The 26,066-nt window shown below is 39.8% G+C and overlaps 1 protein-coding gene across 2 annotated transcripts; it reads right to left on the reverse strand.

Annotated features, from left to right (window-relative positions):
* LOC131242928 (uncharacterized) lies at window positions 1-26,066 on the reverse strand. 2 transcript variants are annotated; one of them, XM_058241907.1, is made up of 4 exons: window positions 25,843-26,066; window positions 22,414-22,508; window positions 14,302-14,576; window positions 1-1,064 (listed from the first exon to the last, which is right to left on the reverse strand). In XM_058241907.1, exons 1-4 carry the CDS (start codon window positions 26,056-26,058, stop codon window positions 250-252), a joined length of 1,401 nt encoding a protein of 466 aa, XP_058097890.1. In that variant the 5' UTR covers window positions 26,059-26,066; the 3' UTR covers window positions 1-249. The 2 variants fall into 2 exon arrangements, with proteins under 2 accessions (XP_058097890.1, XP_058097891.1); XM_058241908.1 differs by lacking the exon at window positions 25,843-26,066 and adding an exon at window positions 21,927-22,078 and having other exon boundaries at window positions 14,302-14,592.

Genomic DNA, 26,066 nt, shown 5'->3' on the forward strand with positions numbered 1-26,066 from the left:
GTTGTCCAAAAAGGATCCCTCCATAAATTTAACAAATATTTATGAGAAGTTACAAAAAATAAGAGGGGGGTGAATTATAATAACAGTACGGATGGACTCACATGCCACATCAGCACAATCGCAACCCTTCATTTGACTCATCAGCAAAAAAGAAAAGAAAAGATGCCACCTGTCACAGAATCCAATCATATCACCATCCAAAGCTAGAACTCTGCCAAGTCAGCATAGAATGGGCCACATCCTACACAACTAGCTCCACCTCCGCTGATCTTCCTCTTCATTGACAGGAGTATACCACGCAGGCCGCCGCTTCGAATTGCTCAGTCTGTAGTTCAAGAAGACTTCTTCATCGCATAGCGCCCTTGTTGCCACAAGGACGAGCGTCTTCATGATCGGGACATCTTCCCCACTATCGCCAGATGCTCCAGATTTGAACCAAAAGCTGCCAATTCTCTTCATCCCCACCTTCTCTTCGCTCCCAAACAAAATATTGGGAACATATGTTCTCATGTCTGCCTCGGCCAGCGGAAAATCATATGGGCAGACCATGACATTTGGCTCCGTCCCCTTCGCTGGGTGGTTAGCAAAGTGGGCGAGAGCAAGCGGGTTGCGCCGCTCCAACACCTCCCCACTACTCTCTCTGCGGGCACTTTCCAAAGGCTTACTAAGCAATCTCCACAGCCGGTCTGAACTTCGATCAACGCCTTCCGACGGACTAGATTGAAATTCTGGCAGGGCAGCGCCATCCCATACTTCACGGGTTTCACTGCCAGCGCCCCAGGGCTGTGCATTGATGACATTCCCATCATATCTTGTAATTAGATATGGGTTGTTAGCATCAACCCGGGGGTATCCAGGGATATTGCGATAATAAGCAGGTGAGTATATTACACCAGGGTAGAAGGCTATCACAGCTCCGACTTGAGCAGCACCATCTATGAACAGACCTTGGCCTGCATCCTTGTGGGGAATTTGAGATGGTTTGACGTCCAAGGTGTAGCCAATGCGATCTTTCAAACTGTGGGATAGCTCCATGCGGGTCAATGGCTGTGTTTCCTGTACAACTGTGCTGAAAAATACCACAAGTAAGGTTCTAAGAGAAAATAACATTTTCCTTCCTAGTTCAAAATTTACATTGCACTAGCTAAAACTAGGGCTGCAACTTGGGTTTGGGTCATGTCGTAAAGGTCCTTGGGTCGGGTTCAGGTTGGAAAATGCCAACTCAATTTGAAATCGGGTTGTATTTGGGTTGAGAAAATTCAGGTCAGGTAACGTTGGGCACATGTATTTGGATCAGGTTGGGTCGCCTATAGAGGAATTAGGAATGGTTTCGGTTTGGGCACCTTGGGTTCGAACTCGAGTCAGGTTGGGTTGTGGGATTGAGGTCAGGTCAGGTTTGGCTTGACCCTCAACCTGACCCAACCCTCCCGAGTTGCAGCACAAAAAAAACTACACCCTCGTATGTCTCAACAGCCCTGAATTCTTACAGATGAAATCTCCAGTACTAGAAACAATGTAGACATGCACAAAGCCCACATGTACGGGGTTCGGATTGTACATCTCTTGAGCCCTGCCATGGATGGGGCATAACATGAAAATCACATTGCTCGGACGATCCTGGTTGCTGATTGGAGTTCCACTGTGCACTGCAAATGGAAAGCTAGAGAGGGCATGATGGGTTCTCTATGATCAAATGCTAGGATCATCCAGCTAGTTACAAATAGGGTATGCCCAGCCTGTGGTATGGCTAAATAGATGAATGGCCTTTTGGCAATGCATACATATCCATGGACATGTACACACATGTATACACGTATATATGACTTTCAAATTAAGTCCAAACATAGTTGATGCTGCCAAAACAGAATACTGCCATACACGAGATGAAGTTTCAGCAAATTCTTATTAATCCATCATCACAAATATAATTCATGGATCCAAACATCTTAATCATTAAAAAATTAAAGTAAAATAAAACATGTATCGGGATTGATCAAAGTCTTTCTAAATGTGCAATTATACCTAACTACTCAAACATAAGACATAAAACACATGCTTTTTTGTATCTGCTTCTTCTTTTAAACTCTTCGTCTATACAGTTGTCAAAATCCTACAATTTACAATTTGAGTCGAATCGTAGGCAAAATGATTTGAATCACACCTTGAATTCCTTTTTAGATGAATCCTATGATTCTACAATTTGAATCCTATGAGATTCAAATTATACTTGTTCTCTTCTTTTTAAACTTTACTAGGCTTTCATTTTATGTTTTCAAATTGGTGGGCGCTTTAAGAATCATTTAAAAAAGATCAATTATTTTTATTTTTATTCTTTATAAGAGAGGAGATTTTGGGGATTTTGATAGTAAAAAACCCAAACCAAAGAAAAATCAAAATATCTTTTTAAAATTATTTTTTGAACAGTGATAAATTTATTGATTAAGGCCGCAGCCTAAAAGATACAAATATCCACAAATAAAAAGGAAAATTATAACTCAACCCAATTTTCCGGAAGCTGAGCAATGACCTTTGATGCAATCACCCATTCCATGATATGGGATTTTGTCATTTAAAACACCCCCATAACATTCCTTTCCGATTTATAAAACAATGATCATTCCTATCTAACCAAAGAAACCATATACCCGCTAGTAAACTTATACGCCAAACATTTATCACAGCCTTTCCTTTACCCCCACCATGCCATGCCAGAAAGAATCGATCAATAGAACTTGACAACACCCAAGCCACTCTGAACAATTTGAAGAAAGCATCCCAAAGCCTGTTTGCAAAAGAGAAATGAAGAAAGAGGTGATCCACTGACTCCACATCTTGATAGCACATCAAACAAACATTCGGGAGGATCATCTTTCTTCTTTGAAGGTTATCAACTGTTAGCACCTTCTTTTTCCCCACTAGCCAAGTGAACGCCACAACCTTTGAACACCATAACGCCAAACGAAGGATGTCGGGCTGAACTCTTCATTGTTGCCATCCTCACTTATAGCCCTTGTAAAAAGACTTCACTAAAAATTTTCCTGATTTATCATATAACCATTTTATTGAATCTGCTTCTGATACCAACAGATACACTTTGGAAAGCAACTCAAGCAACCCAATTAACTCAACTATCTCTTCATCCTCTAAACTCCTACACAGCAGAGCCCAAATGACTTGCTCCCCTTGAATGGAAAAACATTTGCCACACGCAAGTACAACTCTGAAGCAATCCCTACTAACCGTGGAAACATTTCGCTCAACTTATTATCCCCCACCCATCCATCCTCCCAAAACCTAATAAGCTTCCTATCCTCCCAAAAGAAAACCAAGCACATCCCAAACTTTTCTCTTCACCGATGTCACACTTCTCCAAAGATAAGATGGCCTATACAATGAGGACAACCTTGTCCACCCTACCCCTTTCATCCACTCCATATTTCCTACCTATTACTTGATGAGGACATCTGACCATTTAGAGTATACCAAAGGAGGAGATCGGCACAACCTTCACTTTGGCTCGATGACTTGTCGATGGACCCAGGCGGGCTACACTGAAGACTTGAAGACTCCACATGCATGATCGTGCATCTTACACTAGGAAGATGCATGTGGGCTGCTTATTTGAGTTTTACACTAAGAAGATGCATGTGGGCTGCTTATTTGAGGAGTTTTACACTAGGAAGATGCATGTGGGCTGCTTATTTGAGGAGTTTTGACCATTGGATCGTGTGGACCCTTCGATCGGGCGGTTGGATCATTGTGGTCCTTGATCAATTTGGTCGTTAGTATTAGGATTAGTTGATTTTATGTTTTTTTTTATGGTTATTTATAGTTTAGGATGAGTTATTTTTAGTTTATTGCATCAAGGGACATGTGAGGTATGTTTTTATTGAGGGGTATTTTTGTCAAAGCACATGTGTTGAGACTATATAGGGGGGGACATCTAGCCCTAGCCCATAATGATAGAATGAAAAACAAATCTTTTGCTTGAAAAGTTCTTTCTCCCGTATGATTTGAGATTCTCTTGTGAAAAGAGACTACTTGGTGTGAAGCATAGTTATCCTTTTCATCTCCATCTTATTCTCTTCTAAAGGTATTTTTTTTATCATCTTCTTCTCAAATCATTCTCCTCTTCCACTTTTCTTCTACAAACCCTAAGCCCATTTACCATTTTCTTCAAAACTAAAACCCATTACCTAAATCCATCTTTTCCTATCCCTCACTCCACCAAATCCAACCCATCACAACCAACTCCATATGTATGGATAGGGCCGTACGACTGTATGGTTAGTCCCTTCCCTCCGTTTTCTTCCCTTTCTTCAATCCATCTTCCTATCTTATAAACCCTAGCCTAAAACCCTAATCCTCAATTCCCTATGAAACCCTAAAATCCTTAATTCCCGAACCCTAACTATTCCATTTTCCCCAAAATTCCCAAACCCCTTGAAACCCTAAGCCTAGAATTGCGCAAATATGTCCACTGAATTAGAACCATACCTATGCTAACGTGAGAGTTCCAATCTTTCATTGGGCCTTAGATTTTCATGCTTATGTGGTTTATGCTTGTGTGGGATTGTGATTTAATGTAAATCTAAATTTTATTATCTATTTGGTACTCTTTTAATCATGGTAGAATGGCATGTTATTATATTTGACTTACTTTGACTAATTTGTTAATAATTTCTTGCATCAACGTGGTTAGATCCGATGTTTGAAATGCCGGTATCGCGCAATGTAACGCACCCTTGGGATACAGATATGTATCGGTTATCGCATGGGATATATCATTTGTATCACGTAATTTATCGCACTTTTTGGGAAACATGGGGAAACATGAGGAAAATGGTTGAATTTTTTAATGAAATTTCAAGGATTATTAAAAAAAAAAAAAAACATTAATACACACTTTTAAATCATAACATCTCAAAACAAAGTGCACATAATAGATTTCCTCTGTATAGGGTCCTAAGCTATGCGCTGTTTGTCTGAATAAAGGCAACTATATTAAAATATAACGCATAACATTTATAAATGTATGAAGACATGTATGAAATCACATCCAATTCATTCAAAAGCAAATGATATAATAGAAAGTAATATTTAGAGTGATGGGCATCCAAAAGGTGGACCCACATGATCGACTTCAAAAGTGCAAATAGTTCAAATAGATAAATAATCACATACACAGCATATATGAACCTTCACATGCATCTCTTAACGTCCTTTCCAGCCTATAAATTGAGTCGGTTCACTTATCAGGTGGGGCCTACTTGAAATCAATGGACAAACAATGGTATGATACAGTGCAACCTGCTTAATATGTGGTCCACTTGAATTTATATCTTTCTCATTTTCGGGCTTCTGGACATTGCTCTATGAGGGCACCATGATGTATTTGTTTTATCCACGCGCCCATTTATTGTGATTTAACGTAAATCTAAATTTTATTATCTATTTGGTACTCTTTTAATCATGGTAGAATGGCATGTTATTATATTTGACTTACTTTGATTAATTTGTTAATAATTTCTTGCATCAACGTGGTTAGATCCGATGTTTGAAATGCCGGTATCGCGCAATGTAACGCACCCTTGGGATATAGATACGTATCGGTTATCGCATGGGATATATCATTTCTATCATGTAATTTATCGCACTTTTTGGGAAACATGGGGAAACATTAGGAAAATGGTTGAATTTTTTAATGAAATTTCAAGAATTATTTAAAAAAAACATTAATACACACTTTTAAATCATAACATCTCAAAACAAAGTGCACATAATAGATTTCCTTTGTATAGGGTCCTAAGCTATGCGCTGTTTGTCTAAACAAAGGCAACTATATTAAAATATAATGCATAACATTTATAAATGTATGAAGACATGTATGAAATCACATCCAATTCATTCAAAAGCAAATGATATAATAGAAAGTAATATTTAGAGTGATGGGCATCCAAAAGGTGGACCCACATGATCGACTTCAAAAGTGCAAATAGTTCAAATAGATAAATAATCACATACACAGCATATATGAACCTTCACATGCATCTCTTAACGTCCTTTCCAGCCTATAAATTGAGTCGGTTCACTTATCAAGTGGGGCCTACTTGAAATCAATGGACAAACAATGGTATGATACAGTGCAACCTGCTTAATATGTGGTCCACTTGAATTTATATCTTTCTCATTTTCGGGCTCATGGCCTAAAATGATCCAGAAAAATAAATGGGCGCGTGGATAAAACAAATACATCATGGTGCCCTCATAGAGCAATGTCCAGAAGCCACCTCGCTACTAGTGTGGGGTCCACCGTAATTTATATATTTTGTCCACTCCTTCCATCCATTTTACTAGATAATTTTAGAGCTTGAGCCTGAAAATGAAGCATATCCAGAGCTCAAATGGACCACACCACAGGAAACAGTGTGAATTGAACGCCTACCATTGAAAAATTCTTGGGGCCTCAAAAGTTTTGGATCAAGCTTAGATTTGTGTTTTTCCTTCATCCATGTTTTTGTGATCTTATGAACATGTTGGATGACAAATAAACATCACTGTGGGGCCTAGCAAGGTTTCAACTTATTCCCACTGTTTCCTGTGGTATGGTCTACTTGAGCTTTGGATATGCTTCAATTTTGGGCTTAACCCATTACATGAGCTGAAAAAACCGATGGACGACATGGATAAACTAAATACATTCACCATGGGCCCAATAGAGTTTACTCAATACGATAAGAGCGTACTGAGTAACTCAGTACGCAATCCGATTTCAACCAAGTGGGGGTAGTACCCAATCGTGCGTATGACCCAACAGGGATTTGGGTGGGACCCTAACTGCGGCCCCACCATGATATATGTGTTGTATCCACACCACCCGTCCATTTGGAGATATCATTTTAGATCACGAGCCAAAGAATGAGGCTGATCCAAAGCTTAAGTGGACCCACCGCAGAAAACAGTGGGGACAGTGATGGCTAATGTTGAAACTTGAAACCATTTGTGGGGGGCCACCATGATGTTTATTTTAGATCCAACATGTTTATAAGTTTAGGCAGACATGGACGAAGGGAAAGCACATATATCAGCTTGATCGAAAACTTCTGCGGCCCTGAGCCCCAAAGAAGTTTTTAATGGTAGGCCTTTATATATATATATATATATATATATATAGCTGGGTCCACTTGAGCTTTGCATTTGCCTCATTCTTTTTCTCATGATCTAAAATGATATCTCCAAATGGATGGACGAAATGGATATACAATACATACATCAAGGTGGGCCCCACTGAAAGGGAAGCACTGTCTTTCGTGTAATCGGGTCGTACCAAATCCACTCTCCCTTAAGTTAAGGGGTGCAGATTAAGTGTTACCTGGATAATAGCGTAGTGGGTGTTCACCTTACTGTAGGGCCCACCTTGATGATATGCAGTATATCTAATCCGTCCATTCGTTTTTCCAGCCCATTTTAGGTCATGGTCCCAAACATTAAGCACATCCAAATCTCAGGTGGACCACACCACATAAAACAGTGATTATTGAACGCTCATCGTTAAAAAATTCCTAAGGCCCACCTAAGATTTGGATCTGCTTACGTTTTTGGATAACATCCTTAAATAATCAAGAAAAAAAAAAGGGATGTGTGGCATGGATATAAAACGCACTCGTCAAGATGGGCTCCACACGGTAAGGTTAACACCCACTTGGTTGTATCCGCGTAACAGCTAATCTACTCCCTGAGTTAAGAGAGAGAGAGAGAGTGTGTGTTTGAAAGTCCTTCAACTCTCTTCTCCGTTAAAGACGAGACAGAGAGGGTCTTTCAACTCTCTTCTCCGTTAAAGACGGTCGAGAGAACAGTGCAATCCATCCCAAAATCTTGCCGGAATAGCAATATTTCCAAAAATCTCTCCCAAAAATCTATCTTTTTGCAGATCCCAACCCAAATCCGCATCATCCTCGCCGGAAATATGGTTTTCTTCAAAAATAATGATCTTCGAAGGAAAAAAGAAAGGCTTTAGGGATCTTAAATGATCCGGAGATGTCGACAGTGGCCCACCAAATCCAGAAGAAAGCGAATCCATCAGTAAGATCACAACCGTAAGAGAAATTTTTTCTCCAATATTGGTGATATCGGCCGATATTTTGCTATGTCTTGCAATATATCAAACGATACAAAGGAATTTATCAATTTTTCTTTATTTTTTTTTCTAATTTCTGAGGGTTTCGTATCACCGAACTATGATACCAATAATATCGGCCGATAGTATCGATATTGCAAACACTGGTTAGATCACATGTCCTACATCGTTACTTCTCTCCAAATGGTGCCCTCTTCCACTCCAAATCTCCAAACCCATTTTCCTAACAAATCCAAATTTGTGACCTCCAAACTTCTTAACCGGGCAACCTCTTGGTCCCAAGGCTTAAAAACATCCTCCCATTTCAAAAGATTTGTGCTTGTCTTCCACTACCTTCCACAAGATATTCCACTTAACTTTTTTCCAATTTAAGTATTTCTGATTTTGGACGCTTAAATAACGACAGATAATAGACTGGAAGATTAGACAATGTCGCCTTAATCAAAGTTATCCACCCACCCAAAGATAAATATCTACTACTCCATTGAGACAACTTTCTTTCGAACCTCTCCACCACTTTGTCCCATAAGTGTTTCGCAGGTCTTCCAATAAATAGAGGAAGAATGAGATTCGTAGTAGGAAATGAACCCTCCCTACATCCAAATATACTTGCAAAGAACCCCACTTCCTCCTTAAGATTTCCACCCAAACTAGTTTTCTCTTACTAATATTCACTTTTAATCTTGATACAGCTTCAAAACAAACCATAATCGATCGAAGATTGCTCACTTTTAGGACATCTGCTTCACATAATAATAATGTATCATTGGCAAACTGTAAGTTTGTAACCTGAAATTCCAAATTGTCCACCCTAAATCTTTTCACCAAATTGAACTTATTGCCCCTTGCTATCATTCTACTAAGGGCCTCCATAACCACTATGAACAGATATGGGGAAATAGGATCCCCCTATCTTAATCCTCTGGATGTTGAGAATAAGACATTTGCAGAACTATTGACCAAAACCGAGAATTTAAGAGAGCCATCACATTCCTGGATCCAAGATCGCCACTTGCAAACTACAACCTATCTTACGCAAGTTATAATCGAGGAAATCCCGCTCAACATGATCATAAGCTTTTTCAATATCCATCTTACATATAATTCCTTTCAATCCCTGCCTATTGTATGAATCAATGCATTCATGAGCCACTAATGTAGAATCCACAAATTGTCTACCGACAAAAGCCCCTTGTAACAGAGATATAACTTCCCCAATAATAGTGAAAAATCTGGATTTAGGGATCAACACAATGACTATGGCATCGCCCACCTTATCTTTACCTTCAACTCTATTCCCTTCCACCATTAATAACTTTTATGTTAATTCTCGCACGAGCAATCCCCATAGAATGAAAAAATTTCGTATTTTCATCTCCTTTCAACGAAATGGGCCTGAGATCGTTGTCTCCATTTAATTTCATCCCCTCCTTATCTCGCATTGTAATTCATTCCGATAATTCTCCCATCTCTTCCTTTATATCGAGAAGCTGAATGTTGTGCAATAAACTTGATGTCTCCTCCTCTCTACCCCCCAACTCAGTTTTTCTCTATGCATTAACATTTCCTTTCAACCTTTTCAACATTTGGAACAAAGTAAAGCTTGTGCCTCCCTAGACCAAGAAGGAAGACCACCACTCAACCACTTTTTTCGAGAAACCCTCTTTCTATAACCAAGATAGCTCAAATCTAAATAGATGGGGCCCCAATGCATTAATATTTCCTTTCAGCCTTTTCAACTTTTGGAACAAAGTAAAGCCTGTGCCTCCCTAGATCGAGAAGGAAGACCACCACTCAACCACTTTTTTCGAGAAATCCTCTTTCTCTAACCAAGATAGCTCAAATCTAAATAGATGGGGCCCCAATCCTTCTCCTCCAACTCTAGCATAATTGGGCAATGATATGAAATTGGTTTAGGCAGCCTCCTTTGGTGCACTAATGGGAATTTCTCTGCCCATTCTAGGGAAATGAGAAACCAATCTAGCTTTGACTTGATTGCCTTTGCTTGCAACCATGTAAATTTGATTTTCCCCATCGGTAAAATTATTAAAGGACCTTGTATGTTTTTCAAGGTAAATTTTCTTGAAAGACAAATAATAAAGGAAAAACAAAAGTTCTTTAACACTATCATGATAAATGGACTTTATACAAGTTCCCAATTGCCAATATCATGATACGTATTACTTTTCTTGGTGCAAATTCATGGGAAATAGATGATTGATGAGTTTTTAATTTTCCCCCCTGATTCATTATGTTTTCAGATTTTTTTAATATTTTAAGAGAATCAGAAAAACACTTGATTTGATATGATTCAATCCCCATTATGATTTCCAATAGGATAACGATTTTGACAACATCGCTTTTTAAATGAATCCTAAGATTTTATGATTTTATTGTATATTACATTAAAAAAATGTGCATGCACTCACGGGAGCATTTGAAGCAACTGAAAATCATAGGGTGCAGATCGTGAGATGTATATCAAACAGTTGGATATCATATATTCAATACAATTGCTTCCACCATTCACTGCATAGATTAAATCATCAATACCCAAGTGCATATGCATACATGTTGCAGTGTTCCAACCTAAGTTCCAAGTAACAGGTCAAAAGCCTTGTGCTCTTGAAAAGCTAAGTGTGTGTGGTTTAAAGAAATACCATGCTCTCTTTCTTTTCCTAGGGTAGTTTATGATTGATTTATGCTTTGGACACATTATGAGTGGTTTTATTTGATTTTTTATTAGACTAGTGTTATTTTGGTCAAAAGTCATTAAACAAGGTCTATTTTGTAATTTTGAAAAGTTCTTGAGACCATATAAAGAGGGGAGGGGGGGACCTTAATTTTGGTTTTGTTTATGAAAAAAAAATAAAAATAGGAGAACTCTCTTGTTTTCTCTCCAATCTTCATGTGATGTGAGGATATCTTCAATATGACCTGGAATGAAGATTTGTGTGAGGCCTATCTTCATCAACGAAAGTGTGAGGCTTCCTTCTATCCCTACATTCATATCTCTTCATCAACATTCAACGTATTTCTTCAAGTTTTTTCTTTTCTTCTTCCCCCTTTCTCCAAAATCCATCAATAACCTTCCGATTCTCCTCCTTTACACCTTTCTCGACAAGCCGAACCTTAGAACCCAAAACCCAAAACCCAACCCTACCTAGCCCACACGTGTGGCCACACAGCCACACATGTGAACCCATAGGGATGGCCATACAGTCTCACCCCTTGTCCCTTTACCCTTCCACTTCCCTTACAACAAAACCCCTTCATTCCTATCTATAAACTCTAACCCTAAACCTAAAAATCTCAAATCTCCTAATTTCCCCAAATTCCAAACCCTAGATCTTCAAATCCTTCAATTAAACCCAAATCCCTAAATTCCTTAATTCCAATATCCTAATACCTGAATCCTTTAATCCATTTATTCAATTGCCCACTTTAACCTTAATTTCACATTTTCCCCCAAACTTTCCTAACCCTAGCTTCACCAACACCCAAATCTAGTAAACCCTAGGTAGTATTAGACCTTCCCATTTACAATAGGCCTAACCCTATGCTGTTTGGATGTTTCTACATCCATTAGATCCTAGTTTCTCATGTTTAATGGTTTAGTAGGATGATGCTTGGCAACCTAGGCTTAAACTATGCATGATTTCCTTTTAGAATCTTGATATTTGTAATGATGGTAGCCAGATTTATAGTTTTCATTAATTAATTTAAATTTGTTGATTGATTTCTCACATTATTTGAGTTCATGCATTGGTCCTACATCAGCAAGAGTAGAGACCTAGATCATATTAGATGCATTAAAAGCTACGACCATAGGGTACTAGTCAAGGACAATGAGATTAATGAAAGGTGGAGAAGCTATTTTGAACTTCTTAAATGACACACTCTTAGGAGCAAAGGGATAAAAGGAACCATAAACTCAAATAACAATGGAGTACATAGATTCTTTCATAGGATTAAGAAATGCGAAGTAAAAGGACTTTGAGAAAGATGGAAACAGGAAAGGCTCTTAGACTAGTTGATATACCAGTGAAGGTTTGGAAATGTATGGGAAATATTGGGTTACTTTAATTGACAAAAGATGTCAAGGGTTTTTTTGTCATGTCAATGCTCTAGTGAGGGATTGGGTCATCTGATTCTCTTGGTTTGGGTGGCCATTCCGCTATTGTATTTGTATTATTTCTCTTTGCCCGTTGCTCTCTCTCTAGCATTTTACCCTTAATAAATCAATATCTTTAAAAAAAACTTATTCGGCAAGATTGTAAGATTGAAGAAAATGCGAGATGAATGTACCATGCTATTATAAGAATAAAGGAGACATACAGAGTTGCGCTGACTATCATGGGGTTGAACTTATGAGCCACACTATGAAACTTTAGGAAAGAGTGATTGAGCAAAGTTGAAGAAAATCAGTTGGGTTTCAGGCCAGGGCAATCTATCACTAAAGCTATTTTCCTGCTTAGTCAATTGATGGGGAAATATACGAAGAAGATAAAGGATCTTCACATGGTCTTTGAACTTACAGAAAGCTAACGATAAGGTCCCTAGAGAGTTAGTTTGATGGGTATTGGAAAAGAAAGGAGTTTGAAAAGGATATATTGACATGATTAAGGATATGTATGAGGGAACATAAACAAATGTGAGAACCACTAGTGGAGAGACAACCAAGTTCCCAATTATAAACAAATGTGAGAACCACTAGTGGAGAGACAACTGAGTTCCCAATTATTGTAGGCATGCACCATGGGTCAGCATTGAGCCCATACATTTTTACATTGGTTATGGATGAGTTAACGAGGCATTTGCAGGAAAAGATCCCATGGTGCATGTTGTTTGTAGATGACAATTTTGATTGACAAGATGAGGGAGGGCGTATACAAAAAGCTAAATCTATGGAGAGGTGGCTTTAGAATTTAAAGGATTTAAAATTACTTGGACTAAAATAGAGTATATGGAGTGCAATTTTCATAACAATAGGAGTGGGAAAGAGGAATTAGTTAAGATTGCTTATAAAGAAGTTTCCCAAAATAACCATTTCTATTATCTTGGGTTGATAATTCATGAGAGGCAATAGATTGAAAAGGATGTTGCCCACAGAATTCAAGCGGGGTGGAAGAAATGGAGAAGTACCTCTGGAGTTTTATGAGATCGTTGTGTATCATTCAAACTAAAAGGGAAACTTCATAGGATAGCTATAAGAACAGCCATGCTTCATGGGACAGGATATTGGGCACTTAAGGAACAACATATTCATAGGATAAGTGTAGCTGAAATGAGAATGTTGAGATTGAAGAGTGGCAAGACAAGGAAGGATATAATTAGAAATGAATGCATTTGAGGGAACTTAGGAGGAGCACCAATAGGTAATAAGATGAGAGAAAGTACACTTAGATGCTTCGGTCATGTGCAACGGAGACCAAGAATTGCACCAGTTAGAAGGAAGGAGTTGGTACAAGTTGAAGGCTCTAAAAAGGCAAGGGGAAGGCCCAAAAGGATGTGGGTGGAGGTAATAAGAAAAGACTTGATAACCTATGGTCTAACTTAAGTTATGGCCCTTGATAGAGTGGAATGGCGAAAAAGGATTCATGTACCCAACCCCAATGAGTTGGGATAAGGCGATGATGATGATGATGATGATGATGAATTGATCTAGACCATCTACTTTCAGGATAAGTGTTAACTAAACAGCAGATGATAGTTTCCAACGTCAACAACTATCCAAGAGGACCACGAAAACAAATCTTTAGAAATCTAACTATGTTAAGATAACCTTCCAAGGAAAGATATCCCTGATTCCAAGGAAGTGACCAGGTTAACTCTAAAATAGAAGTAAAATATATCACGTGCGCACGCACAAGAATACTGAGAACAACCCCAAAGGACCCAATCACTTTGATCTGAACAACAATCTGAATGCAAGATGTTCCTGTGAATTAGCCATAATACATTAAAAAAAAAATGCAATTTCGCTCCATGATTGATGCATGAATGATTTCTGACATGATCAGGGTCAGTTTACTAATTAACTGAGAACACAATTAGATGGAATAAGGCCTTGATGATGACGATTAGAGCTATGATGCAGATATTCTAGCATTAGTAAAACCAACATCCAGTAAATTTAAGAAAGAGCGTTCGTGAATACTCACCAGGTCGGTTGGTGTGTGGCCCAGTTCGGCCAACAGCAAGACCTAGGCCACTCCTTCGAGGGGTGTCCTGCGACTCTTGAGATGAAACAAGGGGATCATGGGAATTCTTCAAATTGGGCAGAAGAATATCATCCATTGATTTGCAAAAGGTTTTTATTTGAGAATGAATGTTTTCTTGGACTTGTTTCTGCTGATCAGAAACAGATGCTTTGCTTGCCATGTCAATGATCTCATCGGCATCAGTTTCAACAGCATTCTTTCCCAATCGATAGTAGCTGAAAATTAAATAAACTATTAGAGCAAATGCAAATCGCATAATACAAACTAATCAAAGTGGAGTTAAAGAGGCTGATTTTTAAATTTGTGATGCCCAAACTTTTTTGTTTACACTCCATACACACCCCACACAATCCCACGCACTCACACTGTAGTGGGATTTCACTACCTATGGGAACTCGAAACCAAGACCTCGTGTTGAAACTCCTAAGAGTCTACCACCAAGGCAAGGACTCAAACCCCCAAACTAGGGAGAATAGTTTGCGATGCCCAAACTATTTTTTTTCACCACCTGATTTTTTTAAATTTGTGATGCCCAAACTAAGGAGAATAGAACCTACACTTTGCATGATTACTATCATCACGTCACCCTCAGTGTTAGCATGCATAATACAAGTATTTTTCAAGAAAATCAGGTACTGAATACTGATAAGAAACAACAGCTTGGTCAATAATGTCAATGTCACATTAGAATCAGAATATGTGTCAGCTGTAAGATGTGGCATGCATAGCAATGCATCAGGGTTGCCAATGGCCTGGGCCTATTCAAAGATTTGATTGTGCTAGGCTGAGGGCCAGGCCCAGTCACTGACCCTGACAATGCATGTGTAGATAAAAATATCAACTGTTTCAAGAGGGGTGGTAACCTACAACCTATTGCATGCAAATTTCAAATGAAAATAGCAAACTCACCAATATGTCATGGTGTGAGACATTTGGACCATGCATAACATGCACCAACCATGAAGATCACCTGGAGCCAAAATCAGGCCTCAGCGCTCTTTGGGCGAGCCACACTGTCGATGGACAATTTAATCAGAACCGTCAACAGTCTATACACTGTGCATGAGCGGGCACCTGATGAGTGAGCCAGCCCATTTTGCAGTAGAAAATCTTCATGGTGGGCCCGCTTTATGCACTTTTCCTAAACACATGACAAATATGCATGTGAAGTGGATTGCGTGTGGTCACAAGCAGTGGGTTGTAGGTGATCGTCCCTCATGAAAATATTGAACTATAATAAAAGATCAAATGAGACCTCCAAAAAATTTTCTGTGCACCATATCTCAGGCAAGTTGGCAAAGGCCTGCCAGCAGGTGCAATGTGTTGGTATTTCAATACTCTTGGTAACTCTAAAAGGGGATGTGGACAACAGCATTATCACTAACTTATCAAATTAATTGCTAGCATCAATGGGAGACCCTTTACTCTTAGCCCCAGATCCAAGCTTCCAGAATGAGCTAGTATGTGTGGCTTCTATCTCAAACTTAAATCGTGCGCATCCCCACTTATCAGGTGGCACATGCCCATCGCTGCCTATTTTCTTCGACCAGGACTCCTCTCTCTTTTGAAAAGTTCTTCTCAGGAGTGTGAAGTCTACTTCCGAAGGGGAAGCCTCTCTCATGGCTTCAGAAGCTGAATCAGGATCCTATTGGGAGTCATCGGTTTCCAGAAGTGACATTCTGTCATCCGATGACCATGTGGTGGAGAACCCCTCCCAGGCGAACTAGCTGATAGCCTTGGAGGCTCACTGCTTTGAGGAAGGAGATAAGGACATCTTGGAAGTTGCCCCTCTTCAAGTGATAGCGGTTTCAGATTAGACCTCGCAGATTGCAGTGGGGAAGACCGTTTTGCTTCAAAACAAACCGGAACCGAGTTGGGCAGGCTTGGTTGATGTGGTTAAAGAGAAGAGGTAGATCACAGAGGCGTTTGGCCATTCCGGGAGGTCGATTGGGCTATCATTCGGAGATCAGGCGGAAGATTATTATGATCTGTTCCAATTCATAAAAGAGCATGGTCGTCCCAGGGATTCTTCAAGATCTCCTAAGAAGTCCATCAGGCAATCCAGAAGCTGCAGGGAACTGGTAAGTCTTTCTTCAAACATCTCTCTATCCTCCAAGAGAGTGGGGGAAGATGGGGTAGGTCAGTTCCCAAATGAAGATCCTATCATGGAACGTCAGGGGAGTGGGAAGCATCCACGAGTGGAAGTAAACAAAAAAGAAGCCAGATAAAGGATGTGTGCAGAAGATCCAAAGCTCAGCTGGTTACTTTCCAGGAAACGAAGGTGCAAAGCTTTAATCAGAAGTTGCTGGGAACACTTTCGGGAATTCAAAATGCATAGTGGGTGGCTATTGAAAGCTCAGGCAGATCTGGAGGGGTGGTAGTTGCATGGGACTTCCATTTGGTCAAAGATTGATTGGTGGGGAGGGTCCTTCTCCGTCTCTGTGCTGTTAAAAGATAACTCATCAGGCTTTCTTTGGATGCTCACATCTGTCTACAGGCCTAACCAGGACGACAGAAGAGTGGAATTCTGGGAAGAGCTTTCAGCTTGCCAGAACAATTTCAGTGGGTCGTGGTGTATAGTCTAGGATTTTAACATCACTCAATTTTCCTTGGAGAAGTCAAACGAGGGCAGGGCGTTTGAGAGCATGGGATCTTTTTTAAATTGGATAGATCACCATGAACTCTCAGACCTTCCTTTGGAAGGGGGCAAGTTTACGTGGTCGAATGGGCAGTCAAGCCCAATTACATCCAGGTTGGACCGTTTTCTAGTTTCTCCAAAATGGGTTGAAACTTTTCCTCTAGTCTCACAACATGCTTTTCCGAGACCAGTTTTCAGACCACTGTTGTTGGCTGTGAATGTCAAAAATTGGGGCCCCAAACCATTCAGATTTGAGCTAGGCTGTTTGGAAGTTGAGGGCTTTCCACAAAAAGGTTGAGTGGTGGTCCTCCTTCAAAGTAGTAGGCTTCATGGGCTATAAGTTATGTTGTAAATTGAAGTTGCTGAAAGAGAAAATCAAAACTTGGAAGAAAGAGTTGGGCAAAAGGGATGAAGAATAGGCAACTATCCTTACTGAATTGCAGGCCCTCAATGTCAAAGTGGAGGAGAACATCCTATCTTCTGAAGAATCAGCTAGGCAGCTCAAGCTCATTCAGGATCATGTGGGAAGGGCGAAAGAAGATGAAATAAAATGGAGACAACGAGAAGTATCTGGATTAACCAGTGTTTCAAATAGCGCCCGTAGCGTACGCTACGTAGCATAGCGTGGCCGTAGCGCTACGTAGCATTCTAAATAGCGTAAATCCCCTGTAACGTACGCTACAGGGGTCGTAGCGTACACTACAGCTACGTAGTGTGTAGCGTCCGTAGCGTGAGCTACAATGTATTTTTTTTTTTTACTATTTTAGTTTTTTATTGTTTTTTTAGATTTTCTTTGTTTCTAATGTTGAGAAATGTGACACTTGTATTGTACTTGATACTTTTAACCTATGGGATTTTTATTTCTTTTCATAATTGTGACTTGTGGTTTCAATTAAACATTATTAATTAAAGTGGTTTGCCTATAAAGTTGTTGATGTGATAATTATTTGATTTGACTTATATATGTGGATTGGCTTTTGATAAATGATAACTAATAACTTTTTTGAACTTGCTTATAATTGATAAAATGAATCATCTTTTAGGCGTTTTTATATTTTTTTCCTTTTTTTTCACTATTTATTATATTTGTCCTATTTTAAAATTAAAAAATAGAAGTATCGTGTAGCTTACGCTACACGCTACGTATTTACGCTACACGCTATAGAGGGTTGAGCGCTATGCATCACGCTACCGCTAAGTAAAACACTGGGATTAAGGTATTCCGTAACAGCTACCAATGTTACCTTTATAATACGAGTTGTAACAACTATTACGGCTCCCATAATGGCCGTTACGATCTCCTTTTTTATTAAAAAAAATAAAAAATAAAAATCCAAAAACATGTAATGGACCTTTATGGGGCTGTTACGGCCTTTACTAGGGATGTAACAGGCCATTACAAAGGCTGTAACAGACGTTATGGGTCATTTTTTTACGTGACGAGCGTTATGACTAGAGTTGGGCAGGGGACGACTCGACTCGTCCAACTCATTCGGACCCAACTCGATCCGAATTGAATGGGTGAGTCGGTCCGAATCGAGTAGGCTTCGCCCAATCCAAACTTAACCGAGTCGAGTTCGAGTTACCCAACAACTCGACCCGACTCGAACCGAAACTCAATCAAATCAGACTCGACTCAATTCGAAACCGACTCGACTCGACTCGGATTCAGGTATATATATGAAATAAAAAACCGTAATTTTTAAGTATCTCTAACCCTACACACCGCACCTGACCCGATCCCAACCTCTCTCTTCTTCCCTCATCCCACTCTTCCAAGCTCGGCTACCACCCACTACCGTCACCACCGTCCTCTCTCTCCTCTCTACTTCCTCCCACCCTCCTCTTCCAAGCCCAGCAACCACCCTCCTCTCTCTCTCCTCTCCACTCCCTCCCTCCCTCATCTCTCGATCCTAATTGGTGCCAACTCGAACCAACTTAGTACTTTTTACTAGGTCGGACTCGGTCCGGATTAGTTCGGGCCAGACCCAAATTCAGATCAATTCAGGCATACTGGACTTGGTACCAAGTCGAGCCGAGTTCGGGTCGGGCCTATTTCAAAACCGGATCGAGTCAGGTCAGCCCTAACTCAGTCTGACTCGACTCGATGCCTAGCTCTAGTTACGACCTTCACAACCCCGTAATGTGTAACAGTTGTCAATGTTACCTTTACGTAACGGCCTTTACGGCCCCGTTACGACACACCATGATCTGGGCAAAGGAGGGCAACAAAAATAAGAAATATTTCCACAGTATAGCTAGTGCTTGAGCTAAAATCAACAAGATAGGCAGCATCGTCATCTACGGTTCCCACATTGAAAAGAAGGTTCAGTTTTCCGAAGAAGTCACGCGTTTCTATGAGGATTTGTTGAGGGGGGAGGAGTGGAGAAGACCTAGGCTGGACAATCTATCTTTCAATCGTCTATCGACCATAGAGGCAGAATTGCTTGCAGCTCCCTTTATGGAGGAAGAGGTTAAAGTAGCCATTGCTTCTTTGGGTCAAGATAAACCTTCAAGGACCGGATGACTTTTCGATTGCTTTTTTTTTTTTCCAGGTCTTATGGGAAAATGTTAAATGTGACCTCATGACCTTTATGTCAAAATTCTTTCAGAAGGGCAGGTTATCGTCGGACCTGAGCCTGTCATTCATTGCTCTCATTCCCAAGGTCTTCAGGGCAGATTCCCTAAAGGACTTCCACTCAATAAATCTCATTGGTGGGCCTTATAAAATATTGGTGAAGGTGTGTGTGTCTTGATTGTAGAACTTCATAAGAAGTGTGATTCCAAGAACCAAAGTGTCTTTGTACCAGGGCAGCAAATCCTTGATTGTGCTCTAATCGCTCATGAATGCCTCAAAGCTAGGCATAAAAGGGGATCAAAAGGAATTGTGTGCAAATGGGATATTGAAAAGCTTATGATCACGTCAATTGGAGCTTTCTTGATTATATGATGATGTGGATGGGGTTTTGGTCAAAATGGAAGAAATGGATTTTGGAGTGAGGGAGTGTAGCGCATTTCTCGATCCTCCTCAATGGCTCCTTGAAAGGCTACTTCAAAAGCTCTTCGGGCTTTCATTAAGGTGACCTCCTCTCCTCGTTTCTCTTCCTCATGGTGGTAGAAGCATTGGGGAGTATGCTTCCTAAGGTCAACAAGAGGGATTAATAAACGACATGCAAGTATAGGGTTGGAATCGCCCATCACTCATTTGCAATTTGATGACGAAATTCTCCTCTTTTACGATGTGTCGCCCGAAATGTTGGATAATTTGAGAACTACCATTCGATGCTTTAAGCCGGTTTCAGGTTTGAAGGTCAACATAATCAAAAGCAAGATGTTCAGGGTGCGGACAAAAGAGGCCGAAGTGGAGTGGCTAGTCGAGATCTTTCGGTGTGTGGCGGGGATGCACTTGACCTCATTTGTGGGGTTGTCATTGTGTGTAGGGAAACCAGCCATGCATCTATGAGACAAGGTGGTGGAGAGATTCAAGAGGACGCTCGCTTGATGGAATACCCATTATCTTTCACTTGGAGGATGCATCATGCTCATCAAAGCAGCCTTGTCAAACCTTCCCCTTTACTTTATGCCGCTATTTAAATGCCAGACCGCAGTGCTCTCAAGGCTTAAGAGGCTAAGAAAAGATTTTTTATGGCAAAGTACGGAAGACAGAGATGTTCCATCTATTAAGTTGGGAGGAGGTTTGCAAATCCTTTGACGAAGGAGGGGCAGGTATCAAGGATCTCAAATATATGAACATTGCTTTGTTCAGAAAGTGGTTGTGGAGATTTGGGGAGAAAGAAGGGGCACTTTGGAAAGAGGTCATAAAAAGCAAATACAAGTGTTTGCTACTCGTTGGGGAACAGCGACAAAATCCGGTTTTGGGAACATGCTTGGGTGGGATCTATACCCCTAAAGGACAAATTTCCTAGTATTTTTCACTTGGCATTGGTTCCTTCCATTCCAATAGCGGATAGCTTTTCTCATATTGGAGGAGGGGTTAATATGGAAGCCCCCTTGTAGGCACTCTTCCTGATGATGATGAAGTGGGTGACTTCTTGGTATTACTAAACCGTATGCATCTCTACACCCCAAACACATCTGATCACGACAAAATGATGAGGAAGTTTGAAAATTCGAGTTCTTTTTTCGATTAAATCATTCTACTCTTCCTTGCGAGGAATGCATCAAGGGGAGGTGATGCCAACCAAGTATGTATGACACTACAATGTCCCTCCAAAGATTGTTGCTTTCAGTTGGTTGGTGGGAAGGAAGTCTTAACCATTGATAATCTCTGCAAAAGATAATGGTGATCTCTAATATTTGTATTATGTGTATGAATGATGAGGAGACGGTGGATTATCTATTCCTCCATTGTCCATTCGCAGGGCAGATTTAGGCCAATTTCCTGCAGCATTTTCAGGTATTCTGATCAGCCCCAGAATTGGTGGATCTCTTTTTGATAGCGTGGCACGGGGTGGGGGCTTCGTAAAGAGAAGAAAGTTCTGTGGCGAATGGCACCTCCCGCTATATGGTGGGCCATTTGGGAAGAATGAAACACAATCTGCTTCAACGTCTCCAAATCAGTTGAAGGCACAGTTCAAAGGGCATGTTTGTTGGTGATAGAATGGTCATTTTGTGATACAAAGTTAAAGGATTGTAATCTAGCTTTTCTTCGGATGTAGTTTGGTAGCCACCTTGGCGCCCATAGTTTCTGTTATCCTTTTGTTTGGTTTTAATAAAATTTCATTATCTTTAAAATAAAAATAAATAAATAAATTGCAACAAAAGAAACCTACACATTTTTAGAAGAAAGGAAGTTCATTTTTCGCAAACACCCAAAAAAGAAAAAGGGCGAACTAATTTTGAGCACTAGGAAACCAGTGGTATCTTATTCAATTATGAAAATACTAGTGGATGAAATGCAGACAACCTTTGTAATTGTTCGTGACATCGGCACAGGCAGCTGAAAATGCACGAGGTAGCATGAAATAAATGACACCCTAATTATAAATTTAATGCATCAATAATGGACACAAATTTGATAAACTCCTCCCAGTAGCGATGTGCCAGCTGATCCAAGCCCTGGTAAAGGAGGGTTGATTTCAGGTAGACAGCCAGTCGTTGAACTTTTGCTAAGAAATCATGATAATAATAAATCCTTCACAATAGGTTGGACAAGACTATGATGTAGATGAAATGATGAATACTTGGCACAAATTTATCAATAGTATATTGTATCTGTTCCTATTTTGGTAAATTTTGTATGGCTCATGGTTATTATTCTAAACTTTACTGAGAAAAAAGGAGGTTTTGGATTATTTCTTCAGCCAAACAAGCATTGAAGATTAAAAAAGAAGAGTAGTAGTAAAGATTCTAATCAGTAGAGGAGGATAGAGAAGATGATAGATGGCACCAACCAAGTATAGAGAAACAAGCGATTGACATCAGCTTCAAATTGAATCTTCCTCGGATCTCTAGCGAATGTTGGACTCTTTGCAAGAGTTTTCACAACCTGGAACAACAATGGGCTCAAAATTGTCATAGAGAATACAAACAGATGAATCAGCAATGATGGTCCACACGGTTTTCACCATCCAATATTTTACTCTCTCTTTTTTTCTTTTGAAAGATGGAGAGATTTATTAAAGAAGAAGCAAGAGATAAGCAAGAGATAAACAAGTGCAGATACATCCAATACATCAAGTGATCTTCTCATCATTCCACCAGTAGCCATTATAGATTACCATTCTTGCTTCACCAATAGTAATAAAAAATCATCTACCAGTCTTGCTTTTTCCCTACTGGTTGAGAACTTGGTTTGAAAGGCCTACAATTAAAAATATATACAAACTGAATTGATAGCTTTCAGCTTTATGGTTACAGAGAAATTCTAGAAACTCCATTCCAGACAATCTGCTCTTGGTATAAGCCAACTTAGCAACTATAACTCATTGAGATTAGATTATAGTATAGCTACACAGCAAAGGGTAGACCATATGTGAGTAGTAGTGTGTGTACTAACAGAATGAAGAGCAAGGTGACAAGAAAATGAAATGGCAATGCAAAAGGTACTCATTTTTCTGAAAGTGTATAAATAAGCTGAAATAGGACCTATAGGAGGTGTATACAGTTTCTTCCAGCTGCGGCATCTATAAATGAATGACAATGAGCAGTATTTTGACAAAATGCAAACTTCCCATAGATTGTTTCCTTATCTTTATAAATAAATGTTTGAAGAGTGGATGTCTGTGATCATGCATTAGTTACTTCAAGCAGACTTTTTTAGGACTTCAATGTGTCATTCTTATGAAAGCTGCCTTGTCCCCTCTCATCTTCTATTTTGTTTTTTGCGTGAAGAATCCATCAACCATTTGAGAAGCTATTTTTATCCTAAAAATGAAGACAGCCTCATAATTAGATATGTCCAAGATCTCAATAATGAAGTTCTTAAGGAGGAAGCGTAGTAAAATGAGTATTTGGCCACAAACTCCCAAAGAAAATGCAAAATTGCTTGAAGACGTCTCAATTCTGCCAAGGCGGTAGGAAGTGCAATGTATCAAACATTTGGAATAAGTAGATGTTAGCTTTCTGGTTTTTCCAGCTCGTTTAAGTTCTAATCAGATCCGAAAGCATCTTTGATGCGGACACAGATGCATTCAAGGTGTACCAACGAAGAAAGCGCCAACCACAAGTGTCGTCCTTGTGGATAGGCGAATATTGAGGAGCTGAAGACCTTTCACATGTGATTGGACATATAGAAGACCCCACTTAGGGAAGACACATGTGAAGGAAGATTGGAGAAAGAGGACCGAGCGCCCAAACTTTCCCATACTTATGTTATTTGCACGTTTTTTGACTTAGTTAGCGGTTTTTTAGTAATCTTATATCTTTATTTGCTTATCCTAGGGGTATTTTAGTAATTTTATGTCTTTATGTGCTTATTTAAGTGGGGTAAAGCCCTAAACACGAATTTCAACTATTGATGAATGAAAAGCAAACCCTTTGGTTGCCTCCTTCCTCTCTTCTCTCTAATGGTGCTTCTTCTCTCCCCTTGATCTTCTTCTTCTAATTTCTTCTTGTGCCCCTCCAACTTCCTCAAGGTAATAACTTTCTTTCTTCTATTTTTTTTGTTTTGGCTAATTCCTCTTCGATCAAAATCTTGAGAACCGATCTAAACCCTAAATCCCCAAATTCTCAAATCCCTAATCCGAGAAACTTCTTGGTTCTTCGGACTAGTGATCTTCATTGATCGATTGGGTGTGACCATGCAAGATCGGGAGGTCTCATCCCTCGCCGGATCCAACCTAAGTAGTAATTGAATTCCATACTCCATGGTTGTAGTGATGGCCCGCTCCATTGCATGTTTCCTTTATGATTTTCTCAGTTATGATGATTATTGTTAGAATTTTAGATCATTTATTCCTTTTATTTCCGCTGTTTAATTATCTCCATGAGCATGCATCATAATTAGGGCTGTCCTGCGTCAATCTTGTTGCCCAGAAAACAGTTTGAACAAAAGAATCACAGCACACGCGCCAAGTGGCATGCAAGTGAGAGATTTGGGCCATGCACTACATGGCACTTCTATGTGAACATACCATCTCCGATAATCCAAAATTATCCACTCATATGTGAATCATGTCTACTTTGGATGTAGGTTGTTGGCAATTTTCTTTCCAATCATCGATTTTCCTAATGGGAGTGTGCCTGATGCAACCAAATGGCCACACGTGCCGATTGATCAAGATTTGAAGAAAAGGCCCGCATCTCATGCGAGCACACTCCGCACATGTGTACAAGAAAAGGACCACCTTCCTTTTTTTAGCCACCATCACTTTCCATTTTTTTCAAATCTCTAAATTAGGAAATCTGATATTTCTTTCATATCTTTAGTTTTAGGCAGGGAATAATCTTAATTATTTTCTTATCTAAGTATCTTCTTATTTTAGGTATTTTCTTAAATATAGAAAGCTTTGTTACTTAAGTGCTTTCCTATTTCATAGATTTTTAGATTTCATATCTTTTATTACAAATTGTAAGGTTGATTATAAATAGGATTTCTGTCTTATGGAATAACACAACTTGATCAATATTCTCTTTATGAAATTTTCTTCTTTTCTCTATGGTAGCTGTTGAAGGGAGGGAACGTGATCTCTAGTTCTAGAATGGAGGACTGTTGAGCTTGCTCACAATCTTGCATTTGTGATCTCTAGCATCCAGCTAGAGGATTGTTGGATCTTTTCCACTATTTCTTTATTTTCTTATTGATTTATTTGCTTTCCCTTTTGGGTTTGCATTAGTGGCCCACCCGAAAAGTCGATCCACCTAATTCATGGACTAGGGCATGTCCATGGTCCTCCAAAAGTAACAATTGGCCCGGATTTCAAACACCTGTGCCAAGTTGGCACGTGTGCCATGATTCAAATCTTCAATCTCTCGTCCCATCGCCAAGATCATCACAGCTGCTCAGGACTTGTGCCCAATTTTCAAGTGAAACAGATCAGTCAGGCCCTTCAATTTTTTTTATCTGCCGTCCCAAACATCAATCCGAACAGTTCGGCATCCACTTCAGCACAACATCCATGCTCCAAAATCAGATTCGGAGGATACGCAAACGCGATCCGATGTAATGCTTCAATCGAGATTCTAACACAATCTAAACGGGATCGCATCAGTCTCAAGAACTTCTTGAATGGGAGATTCGATATTTCAAGAGAATGCCTCAACAGAAAATCAGGAATAGAGGAGTTCAAAAAAAAAAAAAAAAAACATAGGAAAATATCCGTGAATATCTGATGAATTACAGAAACGAAAAAGATCTGAGCTTTTTCTAGTTGAAGAATTACCTCTTGAAATTTCTGAAACAGGGACGCCATGGAAGAAGCAAACTGGGAAACACTCTCTACAGAAAACCCTCGTAAAACCTCTCCCTTCAGATGGAGACAGAAGAAAGGAATCTCTCCGCGCGTGCTTCCGAGGCACACGTGTAAGATGCGCCAACTGTAAATCTGTGAAACTGGTCTTCGTGCCTGGTCCATGGATCTCCATATCAGCTGTGGCATGTGTCCGG

Source organism: Magnolia sinica, chromosome 4, assembly GCF_029962835.1.
Source record: "Magnolia sinica isolate HGM2019 chromosome 4, MsV1, whole genome shotgun sequence".
Lineage (NCBI taxonomy): Eukaryota > Viridiplantae > Streptophyta > Magnoliopsida > Magnoliales > Magnoliaceae > Magnolia > Magnolia sinica.

Coding starts and splice junctions, on each gene's coding strand:
- LOC131242928 (XM_058241907.1), bottom strand. CDS start 26,058: ATGCCACAGCTGATATGGAGATCCATGGACCAGGCACGAAGACCAGTT. Junction 22,509..25,842: donor TGTTTCAGAAATTTCAAGAG/GTAATTCTTCAA, acceptor TTGTTGTTCCAG/GTTGTGAAAACTCTTGCAAA. Junction 1,065..14,301: donor GCCACACACCAACCGACCTG/GTGAGTATTCAC, acceptor TTTTCAGCACAG/TTGTACAGGAAACACAGCCA.